The sequence below is a fragment of the Podarcis muralis genome, chromosome 13 (assembly GCF_964188315.1).
Source record: "Podarcis muralis chromosome 13, rPodMur119.hap1.1, whole genome shotgun sequence".
Classification (NCBI taxonomy): domain Eukaryota; kingdom Metazoa; phylum Chordata; class Lepidosauria; order Squamata; family Lacertidae; genus Podarcis; species Podarcis muralis.
Genome location: NC_135667.1, coordinates 55,163,804 through 55,184,926, shown reverse-complemented (window position 1 = coordinate 55,184,926; position 21,123 = coordinate 55,163,804). Strand labels below are relative to the sequence as shown.

Genomic DNA, 21,123 nt, shown 5'->3' with positions numbered 1-21,123 from the left:
TCTTGCATTAAAAGCATCCAGGCGGCTGGCCGTGGCCGCCTCCTGTGGGAGTGAGTTCCGTAGTTTGTGCGCTGCATGAAGAAGCGCTTTCATAGAATCCTAGAGTTGGAAGAGACCACAAGGGCCATCGAGTCCAACCCCCTGCCAAGCAGGAAACACCATCAGAGCACTCCTGACATATGGTTGTCAAGCCTCTGCTTAAAGACCTCCAAAGAAGGAGACTCCACCACACTCCTTGGCAGCAAATTCCACTGTCGAACAGCTCTTACTGTCAGGAAGTTCTTCCTCATGTTTAGGTGGAATCTTCTTTCTTGTAGTTTGGATCCATTGCTCCGTGTCCGCTTCTCTGGAGCAGCAGAAAACAGCCTTTCTCCCTCCTCTATGTGACATCCTTTTATATATTTGAACATGGCTATCATATCACCCCTTAACCTCATCTTCTCCAGGCTAAACATGCCCAGCTCCCTTAGCCGTTCCTCATAAGGCCTCGTTTCCAGACCTTTCTTTTATCTCTTCTCCCAGCATTCAGCTTCCTAGGATGCCCCTGAGTTCTCCTGTCATGAGAGAGGGGAGAAAACTGTCCTCTTTGTCCCTGCCATGCATAATTTTATGAACTTCTCTCATGTCTCCTCTTGCTCGCCTCTTCTCTAAACATATGTGACCATTTAAGCAGGGCAGGGCGCAGCTGAGCCTCCAGTTTGAACAAAGGGCCTTTTTGCGCCCCTTAAGGGTGCAGTCAGGGAACAAATCCCCCATTGGGCCACTGACAGGACAGGGAGGAAAGGGTGAGCTTCTCCCACTCTGGTGTTGGTCATGCAGACATCCTTTTGCATTTAACACATGTTGTGTGATGCAAAGCCGTTGAACTTTCTGGTGTCTTGCCGTTCAGTTTTATATTGCAGCCTTCCTTTGAAGTTCCTTTGTTCCAGTTAGGGAACCTTAGAGTCAGATACAGAGCGTTCTTGGAAATGTTCTTGGAGGTTGAAATGTTACCTTATGATGTAGCACACATATTCTCCTGGCTCATTTGGAATCAGTTTTGTTTTACTTCAATGCCCTTAGAAAGCAGTTGAGAAATCCAGAATTTCAATGTACCTTGGTTCTCAAACAGAAGGCGTTTTGGGAGTCCGTTCGACTCCCGAAACTGTTCAAAAACCAAGCGTGGCTTCCAATTGAGTCCTGTAGCCAATTGGATGCCACAGAAGCCATGCTGGACGTTTGGCTTCTGAAAATCGTTCAAAAACCGGGACACTTCTGGATTTTGATTGTTCAGGAGCTGGTTTGTTTGGGAGCCAAGGCGTTTGAGATCCAAAGTATGACTGTAGCTTATTGGACGGTAGGTGTTCCACCCCAAGGAAGAACTCAGATTTTATTTCATATTTGTGTTTGTATGTTTGTAGATTTATTTTTTTTTACATGGGGGGGATTACTCTACTAATGCATATTAATTGCACCATTATGGTACCCCTATTGCTGTGAGGCATGCTGTGCCTGTGATACAAGGCTCATGTAATCCTTCCCAAGTAACTCTACTTTTTTATATCCATATTGCTAGGAAAGAGAACTGAAAGAGACACTTGTGTGTCACAACCCTGCAGTGTAGTCCAGTGCTGAGCTCCTGGCATTTTGCTTTCCTCCCCAGGAAAATGCAGTTGAGAAGCATGCCTCTGAAACTGTAGCAGTCATGCTGGGGTGGTGGTAAAACAGGTGATTAATTGCTTTTCCATCCATGGGGAAAATTAGGAAGACTTGTGAATGGGCAGGTGCCTGGAATGTGTTTGCCAAAATAGCCTTGGGGGGAAGTCTTAATCCCTCATCCCCCAGTGCTTCTAACCTACGTAGTCAATTATCCAGCCCTCACCTGCATTTCTCCTAAAAACAAAAAGGCAAAACAACAGTGGGCAGTTTGAGCTTATGTGTTGTTTAAATTTTCTACTCCATTTCATCTGGTCTCCAGCCCAAATCCAGTGCCCAGTGGCATCCAGAAATCTCATGCTCCATTTCCCCCTCTTTCTTTATTTTTATGGTACAGAAGATAAATTTTGAGAAAACAATTGTTACAACAGTAAACAACAAGTAACTTGTCCTGATAAAATTACAGACTCATGCCATGTGTTAGAGTTTCATTTGATTACTCTAGATCACGCCACATTTTCCCATGAGTGCAGGGTCGATTCCTGCCACAGTCTGAACAACTTGTGTATTCAATAAACATTTGCCATATATTATAAAAGGAATATGGATTGCGTTTACCTTTGCTCCTCTTACATGGCACGTTAGTTTCTCAGCCAATGCTATTGACCATACTCTGTTATACCAAGAATCAATGTTCAGCCCATCATCAGTATTCCAGCATCTAGCTATCTCCAGACGAGCAGCAGTCAATAGAAAGGCTAAGGGGTCGTCTTTAGGATAATTATGAGCATGCTCCATTAGCCTACCTGCAGTAACATACCGTACATTGCACTGTTGTCCAAATGTAGCTTAAGAGTTTCACAAAAGGCACCCTCAAAACCTGCTTTCTGTTGGACAAAAGTGCATGATGCTTGTTCATTTTTTGTTTCACCCCTACCTGATATCATGAAGCAAACTTTTAGGACAAGAACCCCCCCCCACACCCACCCTTATGGATTGACATTGACATGGCTTTAGCCACTTAATCGGGTTTATTAATAAATGAAAGGAGAGTAGCCAACAAACGGGCCCACCAATTACTGTTCTCTTCTAACTCCAAAGCATGCCACCTGGCCCTGGAAATTTTGCAGGTTTTTGACTGATGGATCAATTGCTTAACTTCATTTCTCGTAATTGGAAGCTTTTCAAGAGAGTCATGAGGCTAATAAGAGGTATGGGTTGTAGGAAGATTTTGAAAATAATTAAAAATTGACCAAAATGGCTCTCTGAAACCCAAAGCGCTCTGGCAATAGAGGACAGGGTTCCATGAGTGGGAGGCAGGTATTGGTTGCTGCCACAAATTCCTGGAAGCCTCAATGTCTTTTTTTACACCTTATACTTCTTTACAGCTTATTCATACAATAATGGACATGTAGGCAGTGTAGTTTGCTCATATGATTAGCTCACAGTCTGTCAAACCAGTCCATAGCAAGTCCCAGTAGCCAAATTTCAACATAAATTGGCCGCTCTCTGGTGAAGGTCCACTACTATTTGTCTATACAATTCCATTGTTTGGAGAGAGTCAGTGATTCTGAGAAAAGTAGCCTCTGTTGCATTAGATCACCTAATTGTTTTATTACCCTCTCTGACACTAAGCATTTTAGAGGGTAAATTCAGATGTGAATTTAAGTTTGATTCCTTTGGTAAGACCATGGTCTACTTGAAGGACAAGTGGTTGCTGTGAGTTTGCTTATCTATCTCAATTACCTTTGGATTGTTGACAATACCCAGCTAGTTCTCCTTTACTGTTGACTTAGTGCAACATTTAGGACTTTTGTGGGGTCTTGATTGTCAGTCCAAACATTCAGGTGAATTGAAAATGCTGGTGGTTAACTTGGCTGTTTGTTCCAGAAAGCAGCCCTCTGATTCAGATCAGATTATTTGAAGGTCAATAAGGATGACAGCAGGTGATAGGTAAATTACCACTGGCAAATACACATTGTGCAAAATTTGGGACAGTTCTAAAGCTCTTAAGTCTCAACACCAATGCAAACAATAGTGTCTCACAGGCTGGAAGTTCTGTCTTTCATCTTGTACAGGGCACTTGGTACAGAGAAAGCAGCATACCAATTCAAGAACATAGTATTTGTGTGTGCGCGTGCGCGCGCGGCATAATCTATAAGCAACGTTCCAGGCTCACAGCCTTAAATGCACACAGCCTGCCACATAGTTTAGTCTGTCTGTCCCAGAAATATTGTCATTTTCCCTGTCCTTGTCTTCAAAGACACTGCCATTTGAAATTTGTGGATTCACTACTGTATGGTTCAATGTTCTATACTTTTAGGTGGGAGTTGAGATTCAAGTTCATACGGTTCCAAGTATTGATAGGCCCACCAGTTAAGTGTTTTTGAGTCTATAGCCTTGGAAGCTACTTTGCTGCCTGCTTGAGCTGCTTTGGTGTGTGATCTCCCACATTTGGTAATCATCCTGAAGGATAACTTAATATAATACCAATCATAAATCGTTTTCAATTGTGCTATAAGATAAACAAACAAACAAACAAAAAACCTGTAGCAAAGTAAATACCTGTTTTTAAAGGTTTAGAATTTTTTTACTTAGTACTATTATTAAATTGGGATGCAGGTGGCACTGTGGGTTAAACCACAAAGCCTAGGACTTGCCGATTAGAAGGTCAGCGGTTTTAATCCCCGCGACGCTTGGTCCCTGCTCCTGCCAACCTAGCAGTTCGAAAGCATGTCAAAGTGCAAGTAGATAAATAGGTACCGCTCCGGCGGGAAGGTAAACGGCGTTTCCGTGCGCTGCTTTGGTTCGCCAGAAGCGGCTTAGTCATGCTGGCCACATGATCCGGAAGCTGTACGCCGGCTCCCTTGGCCAATAAAGCGAGATGAGCGCCACAGCCCCAGAGTCGGCCACAACTGGAACTAATGGTCAGGGGTCCCTTTACCTTTATTATTAAATTTATTACCTGCTCTACACCAGCAGGTCCTCAGTATTAAAAACAGTTAAAACAACAGACACAGGAATAGAGTGGGTCCTGAAAACATATGTATGATGTGCCACATGGCAGGGTCTTCAACATTCACAGCTATCTAGTGAAGATGCCGGTCATACCTGTGTAGGGAGGGAATTCCACATATTCGGGACTGCCAGAGAGAATGTTGGCTCCTTCTGCGGTAAAGTGGGCAGAGGAGTTACCAAGAGTGCCCCCTTGATTTGTAACACCTGAGAGGTCTATAGAGAAGGAGGTGGTCTCAGATTTCTGCTTCCTGTGTCTCTTAGAAATGTTAGCACTAGTGTGAGCATCTTGAATTGGGCCTGGAAACTGCAGGCCATTGCAGCTGTTTTAGAATGAGTGATATGAGTTCTAAAGGGAGCCCCAACTGGTACTCTGGCCACTGCATTTTGTACCCGTTGAAGTTGCTGAGTAGTTTACAAGGGCAGCCCCATGTTGCTGCTTGCTGACACTAAAAAGTAGCCAGACTGGTCTTTGCAGAAGCCATGCTGGTTCTTCGGCAAACATGTTCTTCTGTATGCTTGGTAATTTTATCTTCAATAATGCTTTCCACCAGATTTCCCAGAACAGGTGTCAACCTAGCCAGATCTTTTAAAAAAGGAGGTTATGTAGCTTACTTGGCAATCCTCAGGTACAGTTTTAGGAGCAAACTACATATTTGAATGGCAAAAAATAGTTACACTTCATCAAAGTACTGTGAGATCACCAGCATTTTACTGATGTTGACAGATTTATTTTTTCTTATAGGTGCATCGTGTTGTTACCTTGCAAAGGGTAACTTAATGTGTCGCGATGTTTGTGAACAGGTATGTTGGTTCTGAACCTGCACCACATTTGACCCTGTATATCCATAGGGCCTGTATCGGGGTAGGGAACCTTGGGCCCAGGGCAGAAAGCAGCTCTCTGAGCCTGTCTATCTAGCCCCAAGTACACGCCACAAGCCTGCACCCCTCACCCTGAGTGCTGACTGGAATGTGTTATTGACAATGCCCTTTTCTTGCCTGGGCAGAGGATAGAAGGGTGTGTGAGCGTGTGCAGATAGTAGCCTACTGTAGAAAGGTAAATTTTACCTTAATTGCTCTGCCCGTATTTGCCTCTGACCCTGACATGTGGCCCTCAGAAGGTTCCCAGAGGGAAACCTTGGGCTGAAAAGGTTCCCCATCCCTGGTCTATAGCCATGTGAGAGAGGTACATTAAAATTATGTATGCCACTTTCATCCTGAACTTGAAGCAGTTCCCTTAGTGTTGTAAGAATGTGCTGTCATGAATACATTTTGACTTGTAAGGCTGTGATAGGCTTCCTAACATATCAATATATATGGAGTCACATTTGTTGCCATCTTACCTATGAGCCTAATTTATAGGGCCAAGTGGTTTATGATTGAGAAAATTCTATTTTCAATTTAGATCATGCACACCCTGCCTGATCTTTGAAAGTCAGCCACATCTCATCGTAATATGTTTAGCTTTGATAAGCTGAAACTTGGAAGCCCTAAGGAGATAAATCTGTAAGGACAGTATTCAACCAAATAAATAGATCCACTAGTGCAAGGATTTTTGACTGCACAAGGGAACTCCCTCTCCTCTCCCTGTGTGTTTGTGTGTTCTGGAGTTCCCCCAACCCACCAGAGCAAATTTGGGGAGGGAGGGCTGGGAGAGGGGAACTGAATTTGCAAAAGTAAAAATTATTGTGATATCAGATCTGTTTAGTTCGATGCCTCTTTAGTTCGATGCCACCCTAAGAGTGTTTTTATATACAAACCAATAATAAGTAGTGCAAATATCATAAGATAAACATTATTTTGGTACTAGTTTAACTGCCATGCCTTTCCCGAAGAACCTTGGAAGTAGTAGTTTGATGATGGTGCTTAGCTCTCCCAGGTCCCAGAGCTCTGGTTTGTGGGTTTTTTAAATAAAAAACAAAGACTTAAAGTGGTTTAAGAAATAAAAAGAGGGTTGCAATCTGGTAGGTTCAGACATTAGATTCCCATAGTGCATGACTATTTCATCGATATAGAAACTAAGGACAACTCCAAAAAGGAGCATTCTGTTGCTCAAAATCAAATTCCTCTTAGCTTCATGGGTTTCCTAAGTAAAGATAATTAAGTTTTGCGGTACAAAAGTGATTTCTCTAATTATGCTTTCTTTTTAAAATGCTTTTGACAGATTTTGACATCAAAGAGTGATTCTCATTTGAAACACCTATTGCAACGTGCACCTGAATATTGTCCAGAATCAATGGTTTGTATAATTGTGTTTGGTAAAACATAAGACCATTTTCGGCCTGAGGGTTCAGTTTCCTCATGGGAAGCCTTCTGGGAGCCACGTGCCAGTAGGAAATGGGACTGGATCCCAAAGGTGGCAGACCAGTAGAAAAGCTGGATAGAGCCACTGCCTCTCTCTCCCTCCTTTTCTCTTTCCTTTCCTTTCCTTTCCTTTCCTTTCCTTTCCTTTCCTTTCCTTCCCCTTCCCCTTCCCCTTCCCCCTTCCCCCTTCCCCCTTCCCCCTTCCCCTTTTCTTTCTTTCTTTCTCCTCTCTTTTCTCTTCCCTGTCCCTCCACAGTTGTCTCCCCTCTCAGCACTAAGGTTTTTAAAAAGCTCCCCTTGGCCTCAGTGGAAGCTTTCTAAAAGGCTAATTGCTGGTTTCAGCTAAGAGAACAGCCTGAGCAGATGCATTTAAGCAAACTTGTGCTTTCTACTTTTCCCTCCTGTTATAGCCTGCTGTGAGCTCTAATGACAGAATTGCCTTACCTTGAAAATGGTAAGCTGTTGGTTCTTCAGCTCTGCTCTTCTAGGGAGAGAGAAATCATATCACAATGCAGTCCAAAGCTACTAAAAAACATCCTGCGTCCTCCCAGAATACACAAGTCACTTGTGTCCCCACCCTCTGGTTCCAAGGGAAAATCAGAGGAACTTGTTACATCACTTCTTAAAAAGATGGTGGCTGATTTAACAAACCATCCAGTGCTCTAGTTCAACATTTGAAAATTCGGCAAATGGTATTATCTCCCAACTCGGCACATTTGAAAATGAATTTCAGAGGTTGAGGACAGACACAATACTGGTGCAGGCATATCTGCCTTGCAGAGCACTAATAAATCCTTACAGGGGAAAGTGGCAAATTTGGATGTGAGCTTTCTCTGCTGTTACCTGAGCATTTTAGGGATGCCTTAGCAAGCAGAACAAAGCCACCCAGGCCTTTTGCTTTCTAAGTCTGCCCTATTACTCTGTGGCAGGAAACTTGTACCACTATGGCTCTGGTTGTTTAGCACAGTGTTTCCCAACCGGTGTTCCGCGGCACACTAGTGTGCCGCGAGACCTTGCCTGGTGTGCCGTGGGAGGGAGGCGGGCGAGTCGGGCGGCGAGAGGCGGGGCGGCGGCGGCGAGGATCCGCGTCGAGCTGGGGGCGGCTCCGCGGTGGCGGTGCCGAGGTTTCTCTCTCCATTCTCCCCTCACACACACACACAGGAAATAACACAGGATCAGCTGACAGGACCCGGCCAATGGGGCGGCGGCGGGGCAGCGCGCGCAAAAGGGAGGAGCGCGAGACAGCGGACGAGGAGAAGGCCGGCATGTCCGGGCAGCAGCAGCAACAACAGCAGCAGCAACTCCCGGCGACGGCTCCTCAAGCCCCGGGCAACCCTACTCCCTCACTGGCCTCGGCCGCCCTCCTGCTCCACCCGCCGCCGCCTCCCCTGCCGCCGCCGGCCACCTCGGCCCCGCCGCCGCCCCCTCCTCCGCCCGCTATCGCCACCACCACCACAACAGCCGCCGCCGCCTCAGCTGGGCCCATGCCTGCTGGGAGCGGCGGCGGCAGCAGCAGCAGCAGCGCCCCGGCGCCCTTCCCTCACGGCGGCGACCCGGCCCTCCTGGTTCGGGAGGCGGGCGCGAAAGCCCCACCCCTCGGCGCTCGCCAGCTCCGCGCGCGTCCTTGCCTGGGCGAAGGTGCTTCTTGGATGGGAGGCTGCGGCGACCAAAGACCCCGGCGGCTGGCAGGAGGAAGTGGAGGAGGAGCGGGAGGCTGACCCCGAACTCGTGGGAGGAGGCGAGAGAGAGAAGGCGCTTGGGCAGCCACCCCAAGCCGGCGCACGCGGGCGCCCCTTTGGAGCTGCCCACCTGAGCGCTCGGGACAGGAGCGGCGATTTGATTCGCGCCAGGCCACGCTTGCTGCGGAGGGAGGAGGAGAGTGGCGCCTTCCAGCCTCGTCTCGCTTCGTGACAGCGCCGACCGAGCCTGAGAGGGAGCAGATCCGAGGGGGATCTCCCCCACCCAGCCACCCCCTCGCCGCCCGCCCTGCTCCTGTCGTGGCAGCTGACGAGCCGACTCGCCCTGACCTGTGGGGTCCCCCATGCCGCCTCCGCTCACGGCGGCGACCCGGCCCTGAACGAGCAGGAGAAGGAGCTCAAGCGGCGCCTCAAGCGGCTCTACCCGGCCGTGGACAAGCAGGAGGAGGAGTTGGAGGAGTCCCTCAGTCCCTCGCTTTGCTGCCTCCTCCCCCCCCACCCCCAAAGCTTGGAGGTTCCCCGGCAAGGGGGAGGGGAAAAAATTGAAACTTACACTTTCGTGCGTCCCTCCCGGCGTGACGCTGCACGCTGACGTCACGGGGCTGTAATGGTGGTGTGCCTCGAGATTTTTTTCATCAATCAAGTGTGCCTTTGCCCAAAAAAGGTTGGGAAACACTGGTTTAGCATGCCCACCTTGATCTGGAATTCCTCAAAACACATGCCTTCAGGATGATACGTTACACACATTAAAGGGCAATGTGTGATCAGGGGCTTTAATAGATTTGGTAACAGAAAGTGTGGTTTGGTTCTGCTCTTCCTCATCTTGTCCTTAGGATGGTTAAACCCCTCCACTTTCTATAGATCAAAGACAGAAACTAAATCTGTTGCACTGCTGCTGTGTCCCGCTGCCTCAGTCAGGCGCTCAGCCACTTGCCCTTTTGCAGGTACTGCTCAGGAAATAGTAACAAATGAAACAATTCTGCCAAAGTCCTGGTCCCAAGCACTATGATATCCAAAACTGAATACTCTAGATGAGGTCACCTGATAATTCGTTATTTGTGCTAGATCATCTTGTTGCATTTAAAAGTGCTAATCTGCTACATACAAATATTTATTTTGATCTTATTTATTTATTAAATGCCTGCCATCCCACATGGTCAACGTAGTAATTATACTCATTCTTATAAAATACAATTATTCTTTTTTCAGGGAGAAGTTTGGGACTGTATAAATTCCTCTTTGCCAGGTAAGAGGCAATACTATATTTAGCCTGCAATCCTATACACACCTACCTGGGAGTAAATACCATTGAACTCATTCAGGGCTTACTTCTGGGTAGATATGCTCTGTTAATTTATTATAATGTATTAAGAGTATATGTATATCAGCGACATGGGTGGCGCTGTGGGTTAAACCACAGAGCCTAGGGCTTGCCATTCAGAAGGTCGGTGGTTCGAATCCCCATGACGGGGTGAGCTCCCGTTGCTCAGTCCCAGCTCCTGCCAACCTAGCAGTTCAAAAGCACAAAGTGCAAGTAGATAAATAGGTACTGCTCTGGCAGGAAGGTAAATGGCATTTCCGTGCACTGCTCTGGTTCGCCAGAAAGTGGCTTAGTCATGTTAGCCACATGACCTGAAAGCTGTATGCCAGCTCCCTCAGCCAGTAAAGCGAGATGAGCACCGCAACCCCAGAGTCATCCGCGACTGGACCTAACAGTCAGGGGTCCCTTTACCTTTTTAAGAGCATATGATCCAGGCCCCTACCCAATAGGCGTGAAATGCACATGCAGGGTGGGATCAGTATAGGACTCAGGGGGGGAAATGATCAAGTCGTATGATCCTAACTTATTTAGACGTAATTATGTTCTTGTAACTGTAAAAGAATTTAAAATAAAATATGTTTTAAAAAAGATTTATCTGGACAGTGATGCATGACTAAAACAATCTACCACACCCTCCAAGAAGTAATGGCATACTGTACATGCATTGTTGCAAAAAGAAATGAAGTCAAGTTTATACTTTTTCAATTACATATCTGTTTGCACAAATACAGAGCTTCAGGTTGAATAAGATGTTTCTTAACTGATCATTCAGCACCTTAGCACACAGCCCTCCTAGCAGGAAATGTGAACAAACTTCTGCAGTTGAACAGCACTTCCCTCTGTGTTGTCTGCTAAGCATAGGATACAGCCCTCCAATACACCCGGCAGTGATACTGTAATGTGTTCAGTAGTTTTATTTTTCTTTAAAGGTGTTTTGAAGAAATCTGATGGCTGGGTTGGCTTAGGTTGCTGTGAGTTAGCCATTGTTGTAGAATGTCGCCAAGCATGTAAACAGGTAAGAATTAATTTTTGATGCAGCATGAATAAAGTAAGACATACGTTTTTATGGTTGAAAGTATGATTGGCTGGAAGAGAAAGGTCCTTCACAGTGGCCAGAATGTGCAGTATATTTCTGCAGGATGTTTATTGCTATCTTCTGCTGTTAGCTGAAGACTTTTCAACAAGCCTCTGTCTTTCTGAGCGGATAATGTTTTCTGTGGTGAACTTTGTTTTTATTTGCTGAAGCTATCTCAATTTTATATTATTATGTTATAATGAGATTGTGTTATTTTAATTGATGATGAAATATGAAGTCTCAGATAACTAAAATATATCTTTCCCCCTTTCTTTCTCCTATAATACTTGTATTATGTTCATATGCCAGAATTGAGAACATCTAAGTGATTCAAACTGCTTCTATAGAAGAAATTAGATATATTGGTGTGGCATCTCAAAATTATCACAATATAAATATCTTCTATATAATTTATTATTGTATAATTTTGCTCTTGAATAATATGAGCTATGTGGTGGTAATGAAACTAATGTCTTTCAGGCATCTTCAAAAAACGATATTATGAAAGTTTGCAGGAAAGAATATGAGGTAAGTGCATTACAGACAGTGGGTTACTACTCCCTGTCAACATGCTTAAGCTTTTCTGATGTTGGCACACTTTGAAGGCTTATAACAGTTTCCAACTCATAAACTTTTCTAGAGGTGAAACAGACCAAGTTGACCTCTTTCCTCCACTGTAGCTAAGATACTGGTTCATGGCAAACTGGGCTTTGCAAACTGAAAGCCAGCAAAGTAAACAGTCACTCCCTCTTGATCCTCCCTTCCCTGGAATTTCCCATTCCTAATTCAGCATCATTGATGTGGGGCAAAAAAAAAAAAAATATCATTCTTTCCAGGGCTTTATTTTTCCATTGATATTTTTCATAAGGTCATTAGTAACAATGAATAGATGTCAATTGCAAATACAAAATTGGACAAGATTGGCAGTTTCAAGATGTTTAATTTCACATAGAGTTGGAAGGGACCCAAGAGTCATCTAGTTCAACCCCTTGCCATGTAGAAATTTCAGATTAAAGCATCCATGACAGATGGTCAGCCCACCTCTGCTTAAAAGCCTCCCAGGAAGGAGCACCCACAACCTCCTGAAGGAGACTGTTCCACTGTCAAATGGCTCTTACTAAATTCAAGTGAAGTAAACACGCTAATATACAGCTCCCACAGACGGGATGCAAAAGAGAGATATCAGAAAAATTCTGATGCAATTCAAATTATTCTAATTTGCCAAATTTTCTGGAAGATTGCATGTAGACCCACAAACCATGGTTAAAGCAAACAGTTAACTTTGTAGATCAGAGTTTGTATGCACAAGTTTGGTACAGTCCATGGTTAAAATGGGACTTTTTGTGAAAGCCATGGTTTCTGTTGGTGCACCCCCACAGAAACGAAGGCAAGAATTGCTCTGGAGAGAGAGGCTTACAACAAAAGTCCTGATAGATCACAGCAAAGGTCTGCCCAATCCAGTACTCTTCTTCCAAGAGTGCCTGGGGGATAGGGAGGGGGTACTGCATTTGGAGAGCTGGCTTCATGTCTGCAAATTAGAGTTTGCTGGGATCCAGAATTACATCAGCTGTAGGCCAATTAGTCAAATGCTTGGGATTTGGTTAGTTCAAATCTTACACTATAAGCAATGTGCAGAAAACATGTTTGTGAACTACTGATCCTGTCTATATGTCTGTGTTCTGAAACGCCCCGTTTTTTATTTGAATACAAGCTAACTTAGCTGGAGTAATTTTACTCTCTTAAGTGGAAACATACTTAATTGGTAAAAGCAATCAATGAAAAGAAGAAGTTTTATATAAAAATAGTAGCCTTCTTAGCATACAATATTTGTAGGTAATCAACAATAATTAATTTTCTGTTTGTGTGCAACTGAAAATGTTTTGAATAATCTTTTAAATCTGTTATCTCCAAGTATGTGATTGCATTCAATAATGTTTAAAAAGCAATGGTATTTTCAGGAAACTTTCTCCAGCACACCTTCTCTTCAGAATATAAATTTCTTCACATGCTGTTTTATCTTACCTCCTTCTGCCTGAAAGAAGAGCATTCACTTTAGGATTGTGTTTTTAGATTCACTCAGATCAGAGTAGGCAATCAATAAGACATTGGAAAAAAGAAAGGAAGACCTTGCAATTGAAAGTAGATATCTCCAACCCAAAGCCACAGTGGCTGTTGTCCTTAGGTTCAAAAGTAAAGGAAACCAAGTCCCATAATCGATTAGACTACTTGGTAAATTAAAAATCTCCATATTGATTCTTCTTTATGTTTTTATTCTTTAGATTAAGAAATAAATGCAGTGGCCTGCTCATTCCCCAGCAAGGGATTTAGATTAAATACTATTTAGCTTTTTATCTTATTGCAAATATGCCTTAGAAAGCTTTTTTTTTCTTTTCCTAATCTCTTTAGCTGCTGAGATTTTCATAGCTTGTGTTCTTCTAAACTATTACCCCCTACATTAAATAGCTTTATCTCTTCTGTATTATACTTCACTGCCCGTATCTGTAACCTTTCCTCTGTTATGCTAGTTTCCTTCTCTTTTCTGGATTTCTGCATTGCTGTAGGAGGTTGACCAATGTTTGTTGGAGAACGGAAAGGACAGGTAAGAGAGTTTTAAAAAATGGGAATGAAAAAGTGATCACTGATCATGACAGAGTAGTTTCTCTTTCTAATTCTTCTTTTCTCTTTCTTCTTGGAATCATTTTGTAATTTTTTTATATATAAATAAGTGGACTTATTTCAAGAATGATTACAAGTGAGTACATAAAACTACTGTCTAGTGTTTTTCAAACATTTATAAGAGAAATACATTCTTGTACTTCCATACTTTTCTTCCACATATATGGGTGAACCATACTTCGCTGCTTTGATACTGTCTATGATAAAAGTCATGGGAAACATAACACTCATTTGGAGATTGGGGTTTGAGGATGAGGTGATGAATCTCCCAGAATATATTTTCAGCATCTCTCCAGATAGTAGGATTGGATCCAGACCATCTGTCCCAATGGGACACTCCACTATTTCAGTTATTTCCCTTCCTCCTGCATCCCAAAAGACTGTCCCATGGGATTAGGAGAGACGGTGCTGTGGCTGAAAAGGGGATCAGTTTAAACTGTTCCCCCCTTTCTTCCAGCACAAGCCTCCTAAGGCTCTCGGTCCCTTCTGCTAATGAAAGGAATGCTCCATTTTGTAGGAGGGCAAGACTGGGTCCAACTCATTAGTTTTCAAAGGACAGGAGAGAAATATATCCTCTGGAGTCAGGTTACTAAAGTAGCCCACAATATTTTCTTGATCTGCATCGATGAATAAGTCACCAGATACTTGTAAGAAACAATACTTTTCTTAGAAGTTGTTTTGGAATGAATACATTTCAATTCTAGAAAATGTGTCCATAAAGATATTTGCTGAGCTCTGTTGAATAAAATAATAGGTGGTAATAGTATTGTTTTTAATGTGAGTTATATCCTTCCACACTTACAGATTCAGACATGTAATTACCATTTTTGTTTGTGTGCTGATTGTCTGTCTTCCTGTCTCTTGACAGGTTTACTTCTGGTGATTTCCACTAACAAGTGAAAACTTAACATGCCATTTAGGGATCAGTCTGAAGGCTACTAATTTGGCAAGCACCTCCCCCAACTTACATGTGCATGTCCAAACACAGCCTTGGGCTGCAGTCCTAACTCTACTTATTGGAAATAAGCATCTTTAAATTCAGTGAAGCTTACTTCTAAGTAAACATGGCTGTACTTATTTGTTTTGCTGTTTTTTCACGTACCAGACACAGCTCTTGAGCCATGTCTCAGAGATATTTATTGAAAATACGTATTTTTCGCTCCATAAGACACACCTGACCATAAGACACACCTAGTTTTTAGAGGAGGAAAACAAGCAAAAAAATATTCTGAATGAAACAGTGGATGTATCATTTTTGTGGTTCATGCTGTGGCCACAGACATGTGATTTGACGGTGAGTTTGGGGTAGCCCAATGCAAAAATCCTGAGAATCCATGGGGATCCGTGCTTTGTAACCACGTTTTTGCACCATTGCGGCCCCACACAACAGTGGGTGTGTGATTTTTTTGGTGCAGGCTGTAGCCATGGACATGCTGTGTGATCTGATGGTGAATTTGGGGTGACTCAATGTAAAAATCCTGAGGATCCATGGGCTTTTACCTCCCCCCTCCCAGGCAGCCTCCTTTATCGCGTCCCTTATCTCTCTCCCGATCCCACCGATCAGCTGCTTCCTTTCAACACTCCCTTCCCTCTTGTTTGCCTTAGTGTCTTTTCCTTAGCTGGAGCAGTTTTTTCTCCTCCTTTTCTTCTAATTTCTCTCCTCATTGATGTAGTCTTCCTGTCTCCTCTCCTTGCAAGTTTCCTGTCTTTACCTCCCCCCTCCCAGGCAGCCTCCTTTATCGCTAGAGTCCCTTATCTCCCTCCCTGATTGCTTGCCGATCAGCTGCTCAGTGGCTTTGTTTCAACGCCCCCTTCCCTCTTTTTTTAAAAAAAGCATGATCTGCTTTTTGCCCCTGGGCAGTTTGGCTCCAGGGACCACGCACTCGCTCCATAAGACGCACAGACATTTCCCCTTACTTTTTAGGAAGAAAAAAGTGTGTCTTATGGCGTGAAAAATATGGTAAATTCACAAAAGGAAATAAATTATATGAAGTTTAAATGGCTGACAAAGCTGGGTTTACTGTGAGGCAGAGCAGTTGGTAGACAGGTTGAAGATTCTGATGTTTCAAGCTGGCCTCCCAGGCAATCTGTCTCAGCTCAGCTTGCAATGGGTAATGAATTGTCCTGATTGAGGAACCAAGCCATTGATAGCACTTATGGAAGGCCTGTTGAGATCCTATATAGTCTTTGAATCAGAGGTCGGCAACCTAAGGCCCATGGCCTGGAAGTGGCCCATGAGGGTCACTTAACTGGCCCATGAGCCCCCCTGAACCGAGCCGCCCGCTTGGCGAGTCCCTGCCCATTGCACTAAACCAGCACGGTGCGGGGACTCTCTTCCGTGGCTTTGGAAATTGCTTATTCGCAGGCACGATTTTTGGCGTCTGGGCATGCGCAGAAGCGATTTCCAGCACCGCAGACATGCACAGACGCATGGCCCAGCCCACAGAGGATCTCTGCAGGAGTGATCTGGCCCATGCCCAGTAAGCCTTGCCAACCCCTGCTTTAGATCAGCCAATTCTGCTGTCCTGCAACCTGAAATGTACTATTCGTTTATTTGGAATTTACTATCCTCCTTATAGCCCCGAGAGGCAGGGATGAACCTTGGTAATATGCTGCCCTGTGTGAGGCCAACATTTGGCTCTTCGCACACCCCTCCCCACACCCCTTGCAGTGCTGGCTTAAGCTAGGTAAACAAGATGCTGGGGCTTCGGGAAGGAGGCACATGGGTCTGGCAGGGTCCTAGAGCCCTCCTGTCTCCTTCCCAAAGCTTACTTGCCTGGCTTTGTGAAGTAGGCAGGAGAACTATAGGACCCTGTCAGAGCCCTCACACTTCCTTCCTGAAGGTGGGCATGTGCTTACCAGGCTTTGAGAAGGCCCCATCCTCGGCTGCATGCCCAGTGCCCCTGCACCACTCATGCTGCCCTAAAGCCACCTCTGCGAGGGGCTCTCAAAGGTAGCTTCCAAAAGATTATGAAAATACTGAATTAATGTGATGTCCATATGGAACTAGGGTTTTTCAGGTAGATTTTTCAGGTGGCCCTTGACCCACCAAAATCCTCTGGGACCAGGATTGTGTAGCTGACTCTTGCTTGGCCCTGCTGGAAGCACTCTTCCTTGGCTGGCAATTGCTGGTTTAATGGCCTCTGCTTGTCCTGACATGGAAAGGAATTACATTCTTAAAAAAAGCAGAGACATCACCTTGCCAACAAAGGTCCGTATAGTTAAAGCTCTGGTTTTCCCAGTAGTGATGTATGGAAGTGAGAGCTGGACCATCAAGAAGGCTGATCGCCGAAGAATTGATGCTTTTGAATTATGGTGCTGGAGGAGACTCCTGAGAGTCCCATGGACTGCAAGAAGATAAAACCTATCCATTCTGAAGGAAATCAGCCCTGAGTGCTCGCTGGAAGGACAGATCCTGAAGCTGAAGCTCCAATACTTTGGCCACCTCATGAGAAGAGAGGACTCCCTGGAAAAGACCCTGATGTTGGGAAAGATGGAGGGCACAAGGAGAAGGGGGTGACAGAGGACGAGATGGTGGGACAGTGTTCTCGAAGCTACCAGCATGAGTTTGACCAAAGTACGGGAGGCAGTGGAAGACAGGAGTGCCTGGCGTGCTCTGGACCAGGGGGTCACGAAGAGTCGGACACGACTAAACGACTAAGCAACAACAATAAGGGCACCAAGGACCATGAACCACTAGGAGCTGCTGTGGATCTCAGGACACTCCAGGCTCGTTCAGTGGAGTAGAGCTGCATCCACAATGCCTGCATCTTGCCAGGATGCAGCTTCAGCTTTGGCACTGAACCTGAACCTCATCTTGCCTGATTCATGGGGGAAAGGGAGAAAGAGCTATGTGTCACCAGCATTCTGATGACACTTCATTTGTGCAAAACAATTATTATGAATAATAATAATATTATTATTATTTATACCCCGCCCATCTGCATGAGTTCCCCCAGCCACTCTGGGCACCTTACATCATATATCAAACAGTGCTATGAGTAGTCAGTATCTTTCTCCAGGGATCTGAAGTAATTTGTGAGAGTAATGAAGGTGTATGAGTTAGAGACTGAATTGAGCAACTGTGGAACAGGCAGTATATTTGGAAAAGGCTAAAGGCTTAAGAATTTAAAGCCTTTTAAAAACAAGGGGAATTGTGGAAAGTGTTTTAGAATGGCTATATGAATTGGTTTATTATTTATTGCATTTATTTGCCACTTAAAATATATCGAAGCAGTTCACACTCGCAAAAGCATGTACAATACAAAATTTAAAATAAATCAAAGATAAAAGAACAGAATTTTTGATAAGTGCTGTTTAGAGAATAAGGCATGTGTTTGGAAAGGTATCATAAAACAGGTTGGCTTGATTTTTCAGGCAGGATCCAGAGTATCACACTATTAGAAAATTTTCTACCCCATGTCATTGTGTGTGCTAAACCATTTTTTAAACTGAGAAGACTTTCAAATACAGTTTGTAGAATATTTTTTTGCAAGGGCAGCTATTGAAAGTCCAAAATCCCACAGGATATACTCAGGCTCTTTAGATCCTGGCAGTAAAATTTTGAGTGTTAAAAGATTCTGCATTCTAGAGTGATGAAATGTCATAAAGGTGAGAGTAGTGAACTAGGGCTTAGGAGAGCAGAGTTTGAATTCCCACTCAGCCATGAAGCTCCTTGAGTGAGCTTGGGCCAGTCACCATCTCTTAGCCTATCCTTCCTCACAGAGGTGTTGTGAGGATTAAATGGGGCAGAGCAGAAGCATGTACAGCCCCTTGAGATCCTTGGAAGAGAAAGGTGGTATATAAATGCTAATTATTATTATTGAAGGGTCTATTTCAGATCATCATCATTATTATTATTATGGGGTGTATTTCAGATCATTGTATAACCATTAAAAAGAATAATTGGTAAAACTAATGTGTTGTTTTGGTGGGCAGTTGTCTCTTTGGGACAGTAGTTTGTCCTCAGCAAGACTATTCTGGTGGCAGCTTCAGACCTTTACCAAAGACACCCTGGGATTATTCTGCTCATATGCAAGAATATGTGTAGCTTTGTTTCATGGCAAAACCACTGAACTTTGCGATATGTGACAGATTAACATTTTAAAAGAATGTTAAAAGACCTTCTTTTAAGCTCTGAAAGTATTTTCACTGACAGAAGGAAATTGTTTGAACGGAAAAGAAAATGAAAGAAAACTGCTTAGAGAAACAGTGTTGAAATTGAGACTATTTATTCATAACCTGCAGATTACCAGGCTATTACTTTTATTTACATATTTATGGCATTTATGCCTCACTCTTTTAGTCTAAAAGGTTGCTACTTAATGAAAATCAGCAGTAAGATGGTCACAGCTTACAGTTGGAAACACGTGGCACGCCGGGAGGAAAAAGCAAGCTCAGAAGCTGGTTCTTAAAAGTTATAGCTCTATATAATAGATATGATATACAGTAGTACCTCGGGTTACATACGCTTCAGGTTACAGACTCCACTAACCCAGAAATAGTGTTTCAGGTTAAGAACTTTGCTTCAAGATGAGAACAGAAATCACGCAGCGGCGGCAGTGGGAGGTCCCATTAGCTAAAGTGGTACCTCAGGTTAAGAACAGTTTCAGGTAAAGAACAGACCTCCGGAACGAATTAAGTACTTAACCCGAGGTACCACTGTATAATATTCTGTGCAAATTTTGTCTGTCTTAGACAGCAGCCCCTCCCCAGGGGAGCAACTCTCACCATTCACTTATGAGAGCAGAGTGGGTGCCAGTGTCTGAACCACGAGGGCAGGGATGCAGCTGCCACACAGTTCTTCCCTCTTGTCTTGATCACATCTGGAACCATCAGAGGAGGATGTTGTGCAGGTGGGGCTGGTAGGGTGGAGGCAAGGAGGCCAACAGTAGGGGGAGCCCAAGCCACCTGCTGACTGGTTGTAATTAAGAAAAGCAGATGGTGACTGGCTGAGGGCAGATTGAGGTTGGTGAGGCAGGCATAGATGATGATGATGATGTCCTTTTTTACCTGACAGGGACTCAAGGCAGTTTACAGATAAAAATTACAGATGCCCTGGTCCTGTTCTGGTCTTAAAAGCATTATGGAAGGAGGAAACTGGGAGCCCTGTGCCACCAACACCCCAGTCAAGACCAGAAAACAAACCATTGCCCTCTACCACAGCTTGAAATGTAATATCCACTAATGGACCAGCCTCCACTGATATTGAGGAAATTTCAGTTTCCAAAGTTTAGTCATCACAAAAGCAATACAGCACAATGTTTGGGAAACGTTTCTGGCTAGTATTCTGCACACTTAAGCCATATTTGCCTGGTGGAAGGGAACCCATAGCTAAACAGGGAGGCATCTGGAAGCTGCCACCTTGTACGCAAAAAGCAGCAGCAGCAGTTTCTCTACAGTGGTACCTCGGGTTGCATACGGTTCAGGTTACAGACTCCACTAACCCAGAAATATTAGTTACAGATAGGTAGCCGTGTTGGTCTGCCATAGTCAAAACAAAAAAAATTCCTTCCAGTAGCACCTTAAAGACCAACTAAGTTAGTTCTTGGTATGAGCTTTCGTGTGCATGCACACTTCTTCAGATACACACTGAAGAAGTGTGCATGCACACGAAAGCTCATACCAAGAACTAACTTAGTTGGTCTTTAAGGTGCTACTGGAAGGATTTTTTTTTGTCCAGAAATATTACCTCGGGTTAAGAACTTTGCTTCAGGATGAGAACAGAAATTGTGCTCCGGCAGCGCAGCAGCAGCAGGAGGCCCCATTAGCAAAAGTGGTGCTTCAGGTTAAGAACAGTTTCAGGTTAAGTACGGACCTCCGGAATGAATTAAGTACTTAACCTGAGGTACCACTGTACTTTTTCCTTTTTGGATTCCTAAACCTGAACAGCGAAACGATGGGGAATTGCTTGCAAATAGGTTTCTTTGTAATGAACAGATTGTCAGATGCGTAAATAAAATCTCTACGTTTAGAGGATACCATTTTGAAATGCCGTCTGAGATGCAATCTGTGAGGACCATCTTCAAGGACCATCTTCAAGCCACAGGTTATTGGTACAGATGATACAACAAATCACAAAAGCTTCTAATCCTCCCAGCTGTGCAGGAGAGGGGAGGGGTCTGCATAGACTCCTGAGCAGGCACAGGCAAACTCGGCCCTCCAGATGTTTTGGGACTACAACTCCCATCATCCCTAGCTAACAGGACCGGTGGTCAAGGATGATGGAGTTGTAGTCCCAAAACATCTGGAGGGCCGAGCTTGCCTGTGCCTTCTCCTGAGGCTCCCTGCAGCCTCTTCCTACTTCTGGTTGGTGTGCTATCCGTCGTGGTGTATCAATGAAGCCTTTCTGACAGAATCTTTGTGACATTCTTCTGGAAAATGGTTTACTGTTCCTTTGA

The 21,123-nt window shown here is 44.3% G+C and overlaps 1 protein-coding gene across 3 annotated transcripts in view; it reads left to right on the top strand.

The window, feature by feature from the left end:
* RECK (reversion inducing cysteine rich protein with kazal motifs) overlaps positions 1–21,123 on the top strand; it is a 45,221-nt gene that overhangs the window by 552 nt on the left and 23,546 nt on the right. Inside the window, exons 2-6 of one of the 3 annotated variants that reach the window (XM_077917637.1) lie at positions 5,396–5,454; positions 6,815–6,889; positions 9,861–9,897; positions 10,902–10,987; positions 11,528–11,575. In XM_077917637.1, coding sequence (XP_077773763.1) covers positions 5,396–5,454; positions 6,815–6,889; positions 9,861–9,897; positions 10,902–10,987; positions 11,528–11,575 — 305 coding nt within the window. Of the gene's footprint in view, positions 1–5,395; positions 5,455–6,814; positions 6,890–9,860; positions 9,898–10,901; positions 10,988–11,527; positions 11,576–13,572; positions 13,647–21,123 lie in introns of those variants that run through there. The other 2 variants (XM_077917638.1, XM_077917639.1) reach the window with 2 other exon arrangements.